The sequence below is a fragment of the Rutidosis leptorrhynchoides genome, unplaced genomic scaffold (genome assembly GCF_046630445.1).
Source record: "Rutidosis leptorrhynchoides isolate AG116_Rl617_1_P2 unplaced genomic scaffold, CSIRO_AGI_Rlap_v1 contig500, whole genome shotgun sequence".
Taxonomy (NCBI): domain Eukaryota; kingdom Viridiplantae; phylum Streptophyta; class Magnoliopsida; order Asterales; family Asteraceae; genus Rutidosis; species Rutidosis leptorrhynchoides.
The window spans coordinates 25501-42059 of NW_027266730.1; the positions used below are offsets into that span (position 1 = coordinate 25501).

At 35.4% G+C, this 16559-nt stretch overlaps 3 protein-coding genes across 3 annotated transcripts; 1 reads left to right on the plus strand and 2 right to left on the minus strand.

Moving 5' to 3' along the window:
* The first annotated feature begins 1748 nt into the window (after positions 1-1748).
* LOC139884109 (protein argonaute 2-like) lies at positions 1749-5121 on the plus strand. Its single transcript, XM_071868181.1, is given in 9 exon segments — positions 1749-2156; positions 2201-2240; positions 2446-2682; positions 2685-3160; positions 3210-3325; positions 3327-3593; positions 3662-4587; positions 4590-4706; positions 4709-5121. Coding segments are annotated over 9 exon segments (3000 nt in total).
* Positions 5122-5643: 522 nt separating this feature from the next.
* Positions 5644-6884, minus strand: LOC139884110 (uncharacterized). Its single transcript, XM_071868182.1, has 2 exons — positions 6282-6884; positions 5644-6189 (listed from the first exon to the last, which is right to left on the minus strand). The coding sequence occupies exons 1-2, from the start codon at positions 6882-6884 to the stop codon at positions 5644-5646; spliced, it is 1149 nt and encodes a 382-aa protein (XP_071724283.1).
* A 7227-nt stretch (positions 6885-14111) lies between these two features.
* Positions 14112-15843, minus strand: LOC139884100 (probable zinc transporter 10). Its single transcript, XM_071868175.1, has 3 exons — positions 15579-15843; positions 15079-15431; positions 14112-14567 (listed from the first exon to the last, which is right to left on the minus strand). Exons 1-3 carry the CDS (start codon positions 15841-15843, stop codon positions 14112-14114), a joined length of 1074 nt encoding a protein of 357 aa, XP_071724276.1.
* Between the last annotated feature and the right edge of the window lie 716 nt (positions 15844-16559).

The following is a 16559-nucleotide window of genomic DNA, read 5'->3' on the forward strand; positions in this document are numbered from 1 at the left end:
AATTCCTTAGTACACTACCAAGAACATTCCTAACTTGTTCAAATTGTTTTTATTTTATTTTATTTTATTTTATTTTTCTGTTTTTGGCGGATTTTCTTCTTTTCTTCGACTTAAGAGAGAAGGTGTGACTTAACAAACTTTTAATATTTCCAATATTACCCTATTTTTAACTAATACGATTCCTAGTTTTCTCATTCTGGTGTTGGATATAATTGTCAATTTGGTTTTTATCATGCGGAAATTAAAAAAAACAGTTTATGACGGTTTATTTTACTCTCGTCAGCGTCAGCACAAAACCCGGGAGTTTAGAACGTCGTCTTTATGGCAGTTTATTCGTTTATTTGATCCTCGATGTTTAAAAAATCGTTTGAAATGCCCCTAACATTATATATTCGATCTATTTACCTTAAACGTTTATGGTTTTTAATTAATGCCGGCACATTCTTGCCGTTACTTTCTTTGGACTTTCATCAACTCAGCTACTAACTTTTAACTACTGGTAAAACTTATACATGAAATGAAAGTATACTGGAAGTGTAATATGGTTAGGTTTTTTTTTGTTTTAAAAAAAATATATATAAGGTGAATTATATTGATTTATTAAATGTGGTTGAGCGAGTTTGTGTCGGTAGTCCGATCCGCCGGATGGAACTTGTAGGACACTTGATTGTTAAGTTTGGTTAGGCAAGTTTATCTTAATCTTAGGTGATAATTAATATAATATGAAATGTAATTAATAATTTGATTTTTTATCTTTTTTTGTGTAATTTTATTATCATATCACTATATGCAGATTATAGAATCATTGTATATGGTAAGACATCTACGCATTGAAGGATGAAGGCTTCCTTAAACATAAAACTATACAATAATTTAGATACATCTGAATCAAAGTATCAAACCAAGTCTACCTTCCTTCTTTAACTTTAAAAATATCTCATAGTGACTCAATATGGGCCGGACTTGAGTGTCTCTGGACCGAGAGTAATGGAACTGGGCCGACTGGGAAGAGTGGGACTAGAGTGGATCTTGGGCCCAGTGTAACGTAATTGGGCCGACTAGTAGAGAGTGGTTAAACTAGCATGAGCAGAGAAATGCTATTCATACAAAATACGTAACCAATAATAATATTACACGTAAATTATCACATCATAATTTGTATAAAACAAGCGATAAAATGGCGATATGTATGGAATATATTTCATGAAAGATAAGAAATTTTTTTTTAGCAAGTATGCTAAGTGATAAACGAAATCCATATCATAGTAAAGATCACTAAAAATAAATAAAAAATGAGAAACTCCCGACATTTTCTTAGTCATTTCTTAGTCATGAAATCTAGTCTATTCCAAGAATGTCCTCGGATGTATCGAGACGTGAGGAATCATTCAAGACTCTGTCAATTTCCTATTAGGATTTTTCATTTATGAAATATAAACATTTCATGGGTGACTCTGTCTTAGTATTTGGAGTGTCTACGAAGCGATAAACACGAATCCTTCACTCTCAACTCTGTCTAATCCGAAAGCCAAAAGGTCAAATATAGAGGGTATTGACGTAATTTCCGAGACTCTCAACATTATATAAGGAACGTTCGGCTGTTGTCCTTTTTCTCATTGTTTCTTATCGTCCTCTGCTCTTTTTCATTGTTTCATTGCCTGGAACTGACGGAACCGTATTCCCGTGCCGGTTTCTATTGTATCGGTGTATTTTTCACGAGTCTATGTTAGCTCCCTAGCGTCCAATCAATGGAGAGAGCCGGTGGTAGCAACAGAGAGAAAGTTCCTCCTAGAGATGGCCGGAGAGGGAATGGTGGATATTACGGTGGTTCTGGCGGTGGCCATCATGGTGGCTGTGATTACTATTACCGGGAACGCTCCCAGCAACCTGCAGCCGGAAATGGTGAAACAGAGAGGGAAAATTATAATTATCATCATCCGGCGGCCGGCGGTATTGGTGCTCCGCGGAGTGATAGGGACATACCAAAGACAACACAGCAAGCACATTATGGTTATGATAGGCCAAGTCACGGTGGTCGGAGAGTTGGAGGTCAAGTCAACAGGGAGAGACGCCAGCTGAGTAGGACGTCTGATATTAATGTTAACAAGAGAGGAGAGTTGAGGGGTCCACCAGTAAGAGAGGCAGGGGCCCACCAGGTCCTAGTCATCCTAACACTGGTTGTTCAATTCCTAATGATCAGTTGCCATCTATTCCTGATTCTTCCTTTGTTGTTGTTTCTGGTAAGAATGGATCATCTCTTAAACTCTAATCAACTTGTTTGGATTGTTAATTTGAAAAATCACTACTCCCTCCGTCCGGTCGGAAATTCATGCGTCTTTGCCTATATAATCTTTACATAGACATGTATACACAAAGAGGTATGTATTTCCGGACGGATGTAGTATTATTGTCTTCTAATTACAATTATTGTTCGACATGTCGAAGATCAAGCACCCTCTTCCCTAATTCAATCCGGAAAGAAACTGAACCCGGTTCATCGGCCAGATGACGGTGGCAAATCATCCATCCGAATTGCTAAGCTCCGAGCCAATCATTTTCCTGTAAAATTCAATCCTGAGAATATAATAAGACATTATGACATTGATGTCAAGCCTGAAATTCTCCCAAACAATGGCAGACCCATAAAAATATCCAAATCAAATCTATCCATGATCAGGAACAAATGTTTGCTGATAATCCTACTGAATTTCCCTTAAACATGACTGCATACGACGGCGAGAAGAACATTTTCAGTGCAGTCTCCTTGCCGACTGGAAAATTTAAGGTGGAGTTATCAGAAGCAGAAGACATGAATATCCAATCATACATTTTCACCATAAAGCTTGTGAAAGTGCTCAAGCTTAGTAAGTTAAAAGATTATGTGGGAGGAAGTGTTTTCTCAATTCCTAGAGATGTTTTACAAGGAATGGATGTCGTTATGAAGGAAAATCCTGCTAGAAACTTGATTCCTGTCGGTCGGAGTTTCCATTGGGCTGAATCTAGTTCAGAGAATGATCTAGGATTTGGCATAACAGCGTCTAGCGGGTTTCAACATAGCCTGAAACCAACCAAGCAAGGATTATCCATGTGCTTAGACTACTCCGTCGTCGCATTTCGTAAGAGATTGCCAGTTTTAGATTTCCTAACTGAACATATTCTGGTTTTAGGATAAATTCAAATTTTCACAAGTTTTAGAGAATATTGAAAAGGCATTGAAAGGATTGAAAGTTATGGTGACTCACCGTCTTACCAATCAAAGGTACGTCGTCGCCGCGTTGACCACGGAATGTACTCAAGATCTTTCGTTCATCCTTGACGACCCTGACAACACGTGTTAGACTAGTAGACTATTTCCGTGAGAGGTATGATAAGGATATTTTGTACAGAGATATTCCTTGTCTTGATTTAGGCAAGAACAATAGGAAGAACTATGTTCCTATGGAGTTGTGTGTCTTAGTTGAAGGACAAATATATCCAAAAGAGCATCTTGATAGAGATGCAGCCAACATGTTAAAGAAGCTTTCGTTGGCCCCACCAAAGGAAAGGGAGAAGAATATATCAAGAATGGTCCGATCCGTTGATGGTCCTCTTGGGTATGTAAATTTAAACACTTTTCCTTCTTTAGTTTTTTTCATTTTTTTCATTATTTTTTGTTTTGCAGAGGTGGCATTGCTAGAAATTTCGGACTTGAGGTGAACAAGAGCATGACAACAATAGACGGACGTGTTATTGAACCACCTGTGTTGAAGCTAAGTGCACCAAATGGAACACCTGTCAAAGTAACTGTCAATGATAACTTTACATGGAACTTGAAGGGAAGAAAAGTGGTAGAAGGAAGATCAATTGACCGTTGGGCTCTTATTGACCTTACTTTGTTTGATCGTTTCAGGCTGAACACAGACTCATTCGTGTCAAAGCTTATGTCTCGTTGCAAAAGTCTAGGAATGCACATGGAAAAGCCTTTGACTTATCACTCATCCAAAATGAATGTGCTTTCCAATGTCGACGATCTCCGACAACTACTCGAAACTGTTTCTGCTAACAGAAATTTGCAATTTATTCTAATCGTGATGACCCGAAAAGATCCTGGTTACAAGTATCTAAAGTGGATTTCGGAGACGCAAATTGGAGTTGTAACTCAATGTTGCTTATCTATCCATGCTAATGAAGGACGTGATCAGTTTCTTGCTAATCTTGGTCTCAAGATCAATGCCAAACTCGGCGGGAGTAATGTGGAGCTTATGGATAAACTTCCCTATTTCGACGGTGACGACGATCATGTTATGTTTGTGGGGGCAGATGTTAATCATCCTGGAACATGGAACACCACGAGTCCCTCGATAGCAGCTGTTGTCGCCACTGTGAATTGGCCTGCTGCGAATATCTATGCAGCACGTGTTCGGCCGCAGCAACACCGGACAGAGAAGATATTGAATTTCGGAGAAATGTGTACGGAGCTTGTTGAGGCATATGCTAGAAGGAACAGAATCAGGCCTAAAAGAATATTAATCATTCGTGACGGAGTTAGTGAAGGACAATTCCACATGGTTCTCAACGAAGAATTACTCGATATCAAAAAGGCTTTCGAATGATCAACTATTTCCCGACTATCACACTTGTCGTAGCTCAGAAGCGACATCAGACTCGTTTGTTTCCAGAAAACATTCAAAAGGACAATGGTCGCTCAGGAAATGTACCTCCAGGAACGTCGTTGACACGCAGATCGTGCATCCTTTCGAGTTCGATTTCTACCTTTGCAGTCATTATGGAAGTCTAGGAACAAGCAAGCCTACACATTACCACGTGTTGTTTGATGAACATAATTTCAGTTCAGATGACTTGCAGAAGCTTATATACAACATGTGTTTCACTTTTGCTAGATGTACTAAACCGGTTTCGTTGGTCCCACCAGTCTACTATGCTGATCTTGTGGCTTATAGAGGAAGGATGTATCATGAAGCAATGCTGGAGGGATTATTGTCTCCAACTTCTGTAACAGTATCATCGTCTTCTAATAGTAATTCACCTGAATCGTCATTGTCTACCTTGTCGGCATCGTCTTCCGATGAGAGGTTTTACAGGCTGCACGCGGAGCTGCAAAACAATATGTTCTTTGTTTGAACAACTTCCATTTTGGCGTTCTAATATTTTACTCTTCAACAAATGAGGTTGCGTGCAATTCAAGCTATTTGGAATGTAGGCAGACCCTATCCCTTTTCTTTTGAATTGTTTGTTTGTACAAATTTAGATGACATTTTTTTATAGTGATCTCCATGAGATTGTAATTTCTCAACTGTAATGCTGGTTTTTTCACCAAAGAGCAGAAATTGTCATTTACTACTACCTCCGTCTCAAATTACATTATGTTTTCCGTATGTATTAGACGAAGGGAGTAGTTGAACTGTATTATGATATGATATATATTATATATATATATATGTATTCAATTCCAACGTGTTACAGAGAATTAGGAAAACCAAGAGGGTGACTAACAATAGTAATTCATGCAAATAGTAAAAAATTGTCGGATACAAGAAACAACAAAATTCAGATACCAATAAAATCTATCTATATATCTAAAATATAACATAACATGAATAAAAGAAAGCAGAAAAGAATAGGAATGAAGAAAGGAATAGGACTCTAATGAGTTAAAGAGCTGCTGCAAACTGCATTCTCATTGTTTGACATATTGTCTGTAATAGTATCACTCTCTTCCTGTCTTTGTATGTCTCTTCTTCCATCTGGAAACCTCTGTTTGCATTTTAGCTTACTGACTTTACTAACCTTTTGCCTCAGTATATCTCTTCTTACGCTTCCTGGCAAGTTTGTTGACTCTAGGTCCGTTTCAATCGGAAAAATTTCATCACTGAAGTCTAAATTTATTGATATTTTTGACTCGCTGCTTTTAAAGTTGTAGAACCATAGAGTGTTGAAAGATTTCATCATCGCCACATCGGCATTGCAAAAACCAGTAAACGAAGGTCTATCATATCTGTCTAGAGGTGGAAGATTGACGGAGAATTCCATTGTCCATGTATTCTGCTTAGTTACCACCCATAGTTCCATACAATCTTCACTTGTACTCAAAAAATTCAATCCGAGACTCCCTTTATAATTCACGAGCTTCATGCTATCAAATATTTCGGAAGTCGAAATTGGTAAGTCGGAAATTTCCCAAGTCTCTTCCTTAACGATATAAGTAAATACGTTTTGATGCAAAATCAGCCAGTGAAGAGCGCCGGAGACAGGAGTCGGTGCGTCCAAACTTAAAAGCATGCCTTCGGGTAATGGAACTGGCCCTTTTTGCTTCCAAGACCGTTCGAATCGAAAACTTCACAATGTGGGCTATGCAAATTTACCCTATTCCCGTAACTTCTCTCGGTAAGTCTTACGATTTTGAAATGCAAAAGGTTCGATTTAAGCACGACCATACCGATACGAGCAAAACCTGTAGAAGGATATCGTGTTTTCGGATTCGGTATTACCCTGCAAAGTTCCTTTCCGGGTCTACAGACAATGTATTCATCTACTGGTCTTGTCCAATTATTGATTAAGAGCAAAACGCCTTGTTTCGTAGAAGCTACAATCTTCGAGCGACCACGATCAACGGGGTTTAAGAAATTATCAAGAGACAACTCATCGTGTTTTTTACCGTCGAAAGAGACGAAAGTAATTTTGTAATAGGAATTTCTCAGCTGCTGAAGGAAATAACCTCGGATAGTTTTTGTTCTTTCGCCATGAAGATTTGTAAAAGTCGATTCGTAGGTGAGATTGTCAATTTCTTTTGAAATAAGCCTGCACTTTCCAACCGTTTGTAATGAAGCTCGAGATAAAATCTCGAAGATAATGCTTGAATGAAGATCGACACTTGAGATCTCCATCGAAGGTTTTGTTTGTAGAGTGCGTAGATGAAAGCAAATACTACTGATTTACAGGATTTACAGGTATATTTATATATGTAATGGATGGATGGATGAGTTATTAGGACTTTTCCTAATTCATCAAGGAATATAGTTTAGTACGTAGTCAGACATTAGGAAGCTGTTAATATAGAAGAAAAAAAAATTCGTTAGTTTTAGTTGCTTGTGCTTCAAGTCAAGTTCAAGCATCAACCACTATCTATCCACACAGAAATATTCTCCGAGACGAGGCATGCTTAGTGTACATCTGTAATTTCTGTACATCTGTTACGTTTTTTACAAAATTGCCCCTCACTCTGTTAGCATGATGTTTCTATGACGGCAGAGTTATCTTAGTGATTTACGAAATTGACCCCGTCCTATAGATCCTGTTTTTTAACTCGAACCTTATTAATAATATCAATCAATTTTGGTTCATAACATTTTGATCCGATCGATCCAAACATCAATTTCCGGCCGGTTCAAACAAAAACACGCCGGTAACGCCAAAGAATATTCCGGGCTTAAATCCTCAACGAAATTGGATAGCCATTCAAGGTCTCCTAAATCCTGTCTGTTCAAAAAACAAAATTTTAGTCATAAATCTAATAAATAACCCACAAGAAAAACCCAGTTTGTTTCCCGAGAAAAAGAAAACTTTACCGGAACAAGCTCGAAACTTTCTTCTTCAACGACCGAAAAATCCAACCTTTCTTCACAATGTCTCTCTTTCTCGTCAATTCCCATTAGGGTTTTGGAGCTCTCGTCGTGAAAACGACGAAAACGTCGTCGTTTGAGAAATCAAGGTCGTCAACTGAGAAATCAACAACATCCCCACAAGAGATCAAATCCTCCTTAAACGACGCCGTTTGGTCGTTTATTTGATGTTGTTTCAGAGCCATCTCTATCCTGAAACTGCTCTTCAACGCCTTAGCCATTTCTATTTCTCTAAAAAAACCCAGAAAGAATTAAGAATCAATTCAAAAGATTTGAAATTTGTTTCAGAGAAATTCAATTGAAATCCAGAATTATAAAGCACCTGAAATTAGTGGGCATGAGAAGATAAGAGAGATTTTATTTGTTTTTGGGAGAGAGTGAAAATGATTTTTTTGGGGAATTAAAGGATGGTGTGGTGAGTTTAAAAAAATCGGTTCGTTTGAATCTTGTATGATATAAATTAACCGATCGATTCGTGTATGATAGAATTCAGGGTTACAATTGTAATTTGGGTTTCCAAATCACCATTTGGACGGGAGAAAAGGCTTAAGGGTATAAGTGTAATTGACAGGGGCGATGCACATAGATATACGCGAATGATATGTATACTTAGTGTTGCAATTATTTTATCTCTTAATCTGAATCAATCAAATTTAAGACTATTAAAGATGTTTCTTTTTTTAAAAAAATGCCTCTTAATATATTTTAGCCATTAAATGATGGAATTATAACTTAATTTCATTTAGATATATATTTACGGAATTTGACACCTTAAGGTGTTTCACTCAAATTACCATATCACGTACCTCATGTTTCGATTCCCACCCAAATAAAATATTATGATTTTTTATCTTTTTTTTCCTCCCTTAATTTTACATAGCTTGCTTTCTTTTCTTTTTTTTTTAAACTCACGTAACATTTTTTTATATTATATGTAATATATGTTTCATTTTTTTTAGACTTCCTCCATATAATATGAGTGCGGTTTCAATTTTTTATAAATAAATTAATACTCCTCTTAGATAATATTTTGATTTTTTAAATTTATTAAAAAATTGATATATTTAATTATTATTATTATTTAAATAAATTAAATTTATAATGAATTTAAAAAATAAAAATATCAACTATTTTTTTATAATACAAATTTAAATTTATATTTTTTATTATTATTATTACTTTGAAACTATATTTTAGTTATTTATTTAATTCGTTTCTTTTTTTCTTGAGAGAATCAATATTTTATAATATAAATAATTATTTTTCACTTTTAATATTTATGTTATTTAAATATATTCAGATGACGCGAAAAACAAACAATCTAAATATATCATCATTCAAATTTAAATATGATATTTTAATATTCGAATTCAGATTCAGATATTTTGATTTTTTTTAAAATAAATAAATGCATCATAAGTTTCTTTTGCTCCGAGACAAAAAGAAATTAAAATTTGGAAGCCCCACAATGCAAAGGTTTATAATTTCGGGCCAGAGACTCGGCCCATCTTGTTCGGCTTAAACCAATTATTTGACTCGATCCGAACTGGCCAAACCAATCTCACACAATTTCGACCCGATCCGAACTGACCAAACCATTCTCACTTTGGTCGATTTATTTATTACAGAACTGAAAGGGAGATTTGTCATTCTTGAATGTTCAGACCAATTTCATTCCCAAAAAATAACTTGAAGCTGACATATCTACCTAAAACAAAAAGAACCTGAAGTGACAACCTAAATACAAAGTGAGACTTTTGCTTTCATAATACTCAGAACTAAATGAATCACAGAGAAGAAAACCCCTCTTCCCTTCTTCTCTCTCGAACCGACCTCCATTGTTAGGTAAACTGGTAAAGCTCTAAGCTTTCATTTACAAAAGAAAAAACTCTTTCTCTTAAGCTCTTGGGTGTGTTGAGTTGAAAAATCTTCTTCTTCCCCTCCTCCCTGAGTCATAAATGCTTCATCATTTTCGTTTTTGAAGAAAAGCGTGTTAGCTAAGGAATAAGAATCCGATCTCTTTTTTTTTTTTTCATCTTTGTTTTAGGACATTAAGCCAACACCCATGTAATTTTATTTTCAAAGGTGTGATTTTTAACACTTAATTTTCGTTCTAGGGTTTTTGGGAAGCATTTATCAAATGTCTGGAGTGACCCAGTGTTGTTCTTTTCTCTTTGTGCTTTCTGAGTTAACAATAGACATTGTTTTCTGTCACGAAATGTGATTTTCAGTTTTTCACAGAAAAAAATTGTGTCTTTTTGTGTGTTTTTTATGTTTACACTGCTGAGTGCTGACTATTTCACTTGTGTTTGGGACAGGGTTAAGTACAAATATGAGCTCCAATATTAAAAAAATGAGAAATGCCTTGGATAGATTGGAGCCTCTTCGTTACTCCGAAGCTAAGATCAGGCAAGCAATAAATGAGCTTCTAAAAACATATGACGGAAGCTGGTATTTTATTGAGGACAATGATTACCATGTTTTGATCGAACACTTGTTGGAAGAGGAAAAGAACTGCTTACAGGTTTGTGTTCTGTTCCCTCACAAAATTTACTTTGTTTGGGATTAGTGCACTATAGGTCCTGAAACTTTACTAATTTTGACGCCTGGGACCCTGCACTTCATTACCTATTGACATGGCACTGAAATCAGCACGTTGGCTGAAGAACAATAAATGTTGTATGTACATTCTTGTTGCAAGTGACATTGTTGTGGCATGAATCTAAAGTTTTCCAAACAATCCAGGGGAATGCAGGGGAAGCTCCTGTTGCAAGAAAAGGATGTGGCTGCAAGAAGTCAAGGTGTATCATTAAGCTTTGTTCCTGTAGAAAAGAAGATGAATTATGCTCCGATAATTGTAAATGTATCGACTGTGGAAATCGGGAAGGTACTAGTAGGGCAATTGTATCCTCTAACTATGGAACTTCTATAGCGACAAGGAAGAGGACGACAAGGAATAGGACAAGGGATGACAATAACTCATAGAAAATGATAAGCAGGTTGTACCCTCTAACTATGGAACTTCTATAGCGACGAGGACGAGGAATGGCAAGAAACTCTTAGAAAATCATAAGCAGGTGGCTTTTCCTTTTACATGAACTCCTTTTGTTTTAATCTAAAGAAAAGTCTACTTCAATATATTTGTCTTTTATTGTGCTCCATGGCATAATATATTTTTGAGATATGTTGCCAATTCATTGTTGATTGTATTTGTCACTACAAACTACAAAATATGCTTGTTAAACTTGGTTGATTTAGTTTAAACATCAAAAACATGTTGTGTAATAGCTTGAATGTTGTATTTACTTGCATTTTCGGTAACAAGCTCTTGCGTGAAAAGTTTTGAGCAAGCTCGTATTGTTTCATCCATTAGTTACTGTATTGATATGATCCATGGCAGGAGGGAACTTCTGGGGACAAGAAACTGATGGTACTTCCCAACCCTGAAACATCTAAACCTGTATCCAAAACAGTATGTCTGGACAAGTCTGCTATGACATGGACAAGAACTTTACTAGAGGAAATGGACCTTGAAGAGTCTGAACCTACCCTTATTAGACGTCGACGCCCAAGACGTTTGACTCAGGGATGCAGTGTGAGCAAGCTAGTCAAGTCAAAAACCATTCTTAATCCAAAAACATTATGATGAAGGTTAGAATACTCTAATACATCATGTTGAATCTGGTGATTCTCAGGATAATGGTGGTGGCAGCAGCATGTCAAGTTTGGGGAACAGGGACTTAAGTTGCAGTTCAAGTAAGGTTATGTCTGATATGAATCAAGACAATTCCTTGACGACGAACAATTTTGAGCCGTCCAGTAACAACGTCCTGGAGAATTTGGTCCCTCTAAATGTGATGATGCCAGGTATGCTAATCTCTCATCCCTATTTTGAAAAAGTACTTTACTGGATTTAGAATCTGACTTGATCTTCTTCAATTTTGTGTTTCTGATTTTCTTTGAAAGCAGACGCTCATTCTGAAGACATTACTAGAGGAGAAGAGCATGAGAGAATTCCATTGGTAACAGGGAGCAGTGATGATGATAGGCCCGAGTTTTTCTACATTCGAGAGAATATCATACACAACAAAGCTGTGGTTGGCACCACACTTTTTGGTATTCCTGATGACGAATGTTGCCAGAAATGTTTTTTTGTGGATTGTCTCGTGTCTTCCACGCCATGTGTATGTACTAAGAAAACAGGAAGATTTGCATACACGGCAGATGGGTTACTCCAAGGAAAATTTCTGGAAGAGTGTATTATCTCCATGAAATCATCCAAAGGTGACATGTTAAGAAATGTCATTAAAGAATGTTGGCATAAATGCGGATGTGACAGAAAAAAGTGTGGGAATCGTGTTGTTCAGAGAGGCATTAAGGCAAAGCTTCAGGTTAGAGTCTATCGTTTTTTGCTGTTTGAGATAATGTTGTTGGACTCGAAGAGATTCTGAGAAACTATAGTTTATTTTTCAGGTGTTTCCTACAAACGAAGGGAAAGGGTGGGGTCTTCGAACTGTTGAAGAATTGGCAGAAGGCACTTTTGTGTGTGAGTTTGTTGGGGAGATGCTCACTGATGTAGAGTTCCAAAGCCGTTATAACAAGCAAGGTGGTTTTGCTCTGGTTAAGACGAAGCATGCATATACATTGCCCCTTGTTCAAGGTTCAATGAATGATGAAAAAGAAGCATTGTGGTTGGATAGTAGAGACTGGGGAAATGCTGCAAGGTTTATCAACCACAGGCAAGTATTTCCTTTAACAACTTCAGAAATACAAGGTTTATCTTTTTTTTTTTGGTTCTCCCCATTCAAGGCTTCATTAGAAAATGCAACTTTTGTTTCTTTTCATACACTAATATTCATCCACTTTGATTGCTAGGTGTTCTGATGCTAACCTAATACCTATCCTTGTTGAAATGGAGAACCCAAAACTTGGCTACTATCATGTACGGTTAATCTTCGATCCAATCGTGTATAGTATTTTGTATTGTATTGCATTGTATTGTCTCTCTTCCTTTTTTAAGCAATTTTCATCACTTGGGCGTGTATATATGTATAATGCAGGTCGCCCTTTTCACGACTAGGAAAGTTGATGAAATGGAGGAGCTTACCCGGGTAAGAAATTTATCTTATTTGAAAAACTGATACAAGCTTTGTTTACAGTGCAATATTTCTTTATACAAGAGCAATCTGTGTTGCAGGATTACTGCTTTGGTTTTGGTGATGACTTCAAGCCACCATTCAACTGTCTTTGTAGGAGCAACAAGTGTCGTGGTACTGACAAAGGCAAAGCCAAACTATATGGTTGATAGCCGTCATTCATTTGCGCCTCCTTCATTAGGCTAATTTTGTACTATGATGCTAATTCCTAACCATCTTTTTTACTAAGATGTTTAGTTTTTGATAGTGTAATTAGGTGCATAGATTTTAAACCTTAATCCTAATTTGCTAAGTTGTGTATCTAATTCTAATGTAATCACTTGACGAATCCTGGTCTTTTACATTAGATTGAATTGATTGTATATATAATGCAGGGGTCTCAACAGATTGTGAGCCTAAGTCGCCTCTTCAACGTAGCAATCGGTGCTATGCCAGTATTATTATTTGTTAATTGGAATACAACCTTTCCACCTCCAAGAAAAGTCAACGCAACATTTGTTTGCTGGTTATCTAGTCAAACTATCACATATATTAAAATAATCCTAAGTGATGTGGATAGATAGACAGAGTAAGACAATTGTAGTCTTTTGTAATTTCTTGCCTCGAGAGAAATTGTTCTGTATTTAATAGGTCATCATCTGTATATGTAAATGATTTTTAGATATTTATATTTTTGGAATTCATAAAAAAAAAATTATTTTTTTCGTTTTAAAATACGTGATATTTTTTAAACAAAAATTTATTTAAAAAATATTATGTATTTTGAGACTGAGATAGAATATTATTATATTTTATAGGGAATATTGAATTTTTATGGGAAAATGATCTTATGTGAGCTAAAGAAAATAAAAAGATTATGAATATTTCTTTCGTCCCAAATTCGATGCTAATCTAGAGATTTCACACAAATTAATAAAACATATTTTTTAGTTTATTTTTTAATATAATTATGATCGTATAGATTAAAAAATCATAATGAGAAATATATGAGTGAAGTTGGTGAAGGAAAGTACATGAAGACATGAAGATAAAAATAGTGAGGATATAATGAAAAAACATAATTAATATTTTTTAAATTTATCAAAATTTTTATTTAATTTAAAATAAAAAATTATATTTATATTAAGATCAGACGAATGGAGTATATAATAAATGATAACATATTATACATCATATGCTGAGAACTTTTCTTACATCGAATGGCAAACAACTCAAAACATGAAAGTTACAGAACACAAGATAATATTAAAATATTATATATATATAAATTTAAAGTTGTTTGGAATATCTAATTTGTAGATATTTTTATTTGTCCAACTATGTGACTTTCCATCAATTAAGCCCATTTAGCCATGAGGGACATGAGACCAGCACCCAAGAGAACGGCAATAAACGATTTAAACTGGAGTTTAATGCTAGCCTGTAATTTAGCACCCATGAAATCAACAGCTAGGAGATCAACGAGAGCCATGTAAATCAACAATCCGGCCGACGACGCATTCAACAAGCCAACAGTGACGAGTGCAGTTGGACTATTCTCTTTGTAAGTGTTTGAGAGTCCAATCCCGATCGCAATCCCAAGGGGTGTCGTGACGGAGAAGAAGAAAACCATGACCGTCTTCTTTATCCATTTGTACTCAGCCTGGAGAATACAACCTCCGAGCCCCATTCCTTCAAACATTTGATGGAAGCAAAGAGCTGCCACTAAACCTTTTATTGTGCACGTGTTGATTGATGCTCCTAGGGATAATCCTATCACCACTGAATGTACTACAATTCCTAGCTCCAATACCTACGAGAAATCAAGAATAATGTAAATAACCATATCAATTAGTATTACAAGTCAGCAACCCTCTTGGACGAGAAGTCCCTATTTTTTAAAATAAATTATAAATTAATCAATAATGTATAAATTATTATTATTTAATGTGATATATTGGAAAAAAACAGAAGAAAAAAATAAGTATTTGTATATTTTAAATAGGAATATATTAAAAATTCATCTTGATTATTTGAGTTTAATATTTTAAGAATGTTTTTTTAATTTACAATAAATAAAGTAAAAAAATTTAATAGCTGCGTGTCAAAAATCACTAAATAAAATCTATAATCATAACCACTCGATTTTATTCTTCCTATTATTTATAAGATCTCAATTCAAGCGCCACACATATTGAAAACCTTTTTTTTTTCTTTTTTTGATTTTAATTACGGTTAAGTACGTATTAGTGTCACAGATTTTAAATTAATTTAATATGAGGATTTTATTAATTTTATTTAAATAAAAATGGAAGTCGTCTGACCATAGCAATAACTCGGTTTCGCATCAATTGAGAGTCAGGACCAGATAATGATTTTCCATGATTGTGGCCATGATCATGGCCATGTCCGAAATTAGATTCCATGGCCATTTCTTGATCTCTCTCCTCACCATTTTCCGGTGTAATGGCGCCACCACCAGCTGATCTCCCCTTGAATTTCTTGCTATAAATACTAGTTGCCATTGAATCCACCATCAAAGTCACTATCGCCGACAACATAGCCACGAAACCTGTAAAAGGAAACTTGTGCCATGGATTCTCTTTCAAACAATCAGACCATAACATGTCGAAAGAATCCGGTAGTACGTGCATGAATCCAGTCGCCAATATAATTCCTGTACAGAAACACATAAATTTTAGAAATATCGTAAATAAGTCTAATCTTGATTAATGTTATTCGATACATGTGATATAATCATTCTTGACTGTAATCTTTGTAATCGTGTCACTATCAAAAAAATGTGATTGTTAGTTATAATTACCTGATGCAAAAGCTTTAACGATAACGAAGAGTTCTTTTTCAGGATTTAGGGCAGGAATGGAACGAGTGAAGAGAGGAGAACAGACTCCGATTATGCTAGAAGCAAGGATGGTGAAAATGGCTATGATTTTGAGGGATAATGCTTTCTCTTTGTTGTTGCAACTGTTTGATGTTTCTTCCTCACATTGTGATGAAAGAGCTTGTGTAGTCAAAATAGAGAGGATGATAAACACTATAGAGTATAACTTCACTAGTGAAGTTGCCATATTCAAAGGTTAATGAATGGAAAGAAAATATACTATTGGTTGATTTCAGTTTGCACTTTAATGCAAATTAATTGCTTGCTTTTATAGAGAAATATTGTAGCATCAATTTGTTTATTTTATATATTATCCTTTTGAGAGGTATTTTTAGCATGAATTAACTACCCACTTGGTCTATTTAACATTCATGACCGTTAATTAATTAACAAATGCATGATTCGAACCATGCCTTGCTGGTTGAAGTGCTTTTTTTTTTTTTTTTTAATAATCGAAGTGCTTGATTTCTTAGTTCTAAGCTGGTTCGAAGTTCATTAAAAAAAAAAAAAAAACTACTGATAGAAATACCCGTAACAAATTCAATTTATCTAGGTAATCTGTTTGTATATATAATTGTTTCAGTTGACAATTATATTTGTTCCATATAATTATTTTTTATTTTTCATGAATTGTTCCGTATAAATTGATCATCCATTCAATTACTTTCCAAGTCGATTGATCAAATCGACCATTATCCACCCCTGGTTTTTCTACTGTGTTTTTATCTACTCGGAACGTACGGTGTACAATAATACTAGTTGTAGTATTTTCTGAAACAAAATAAAGGGATTAGTGTTTTGTCAAAGAAAAAAAGGGATTAGTGAGGAATTAGTCCCGAAGTTTATCAAAACGCACAAATTCATCCTAAAGTTTTTAATAGTCCAGGAATTCGTCCCAATACC

Excerpts from the sequence above, each read along its gene's own strand:
- LOC139884100 (XM_071868175.1), bottom strand. The coding sequence starts at position 15,843 with ATGGCAACTTCACTAGTGAAGTTATACTCTATAGTGTTTATCATCCTC. Across the intron at positions 15,432-15,578 it reads CGTTAAAGCTTTTGCATCAG|GAATTATATTGGCGACTGGA; the intron begins GTAATTATAACT and ends GTTTCTGTACAG. Across the intron at positions 14,568-15,078 it reads GAAACCGAGTTATTGCTATG|GTATTGGAGCTAGGAATTGT; the intron begins GTCAGACGACTT and ends GATTTCTCGTAG.
- LOC139884110 (XM_071868182.1), bottom strand. The coding sequence starts at position 6,884 with ATGGAGATCTCAAGTGTCGATCTTCATTCAAGCATTATCTTCGAGATT. Across the intron at positions 6,190-6,281 it reads GCCAGTTCCATTACCCGAAG|GAAGAGACTTGGGAAATTTC; the intron begins GCATGCTTTTAA and ends TATATCGTTAAG.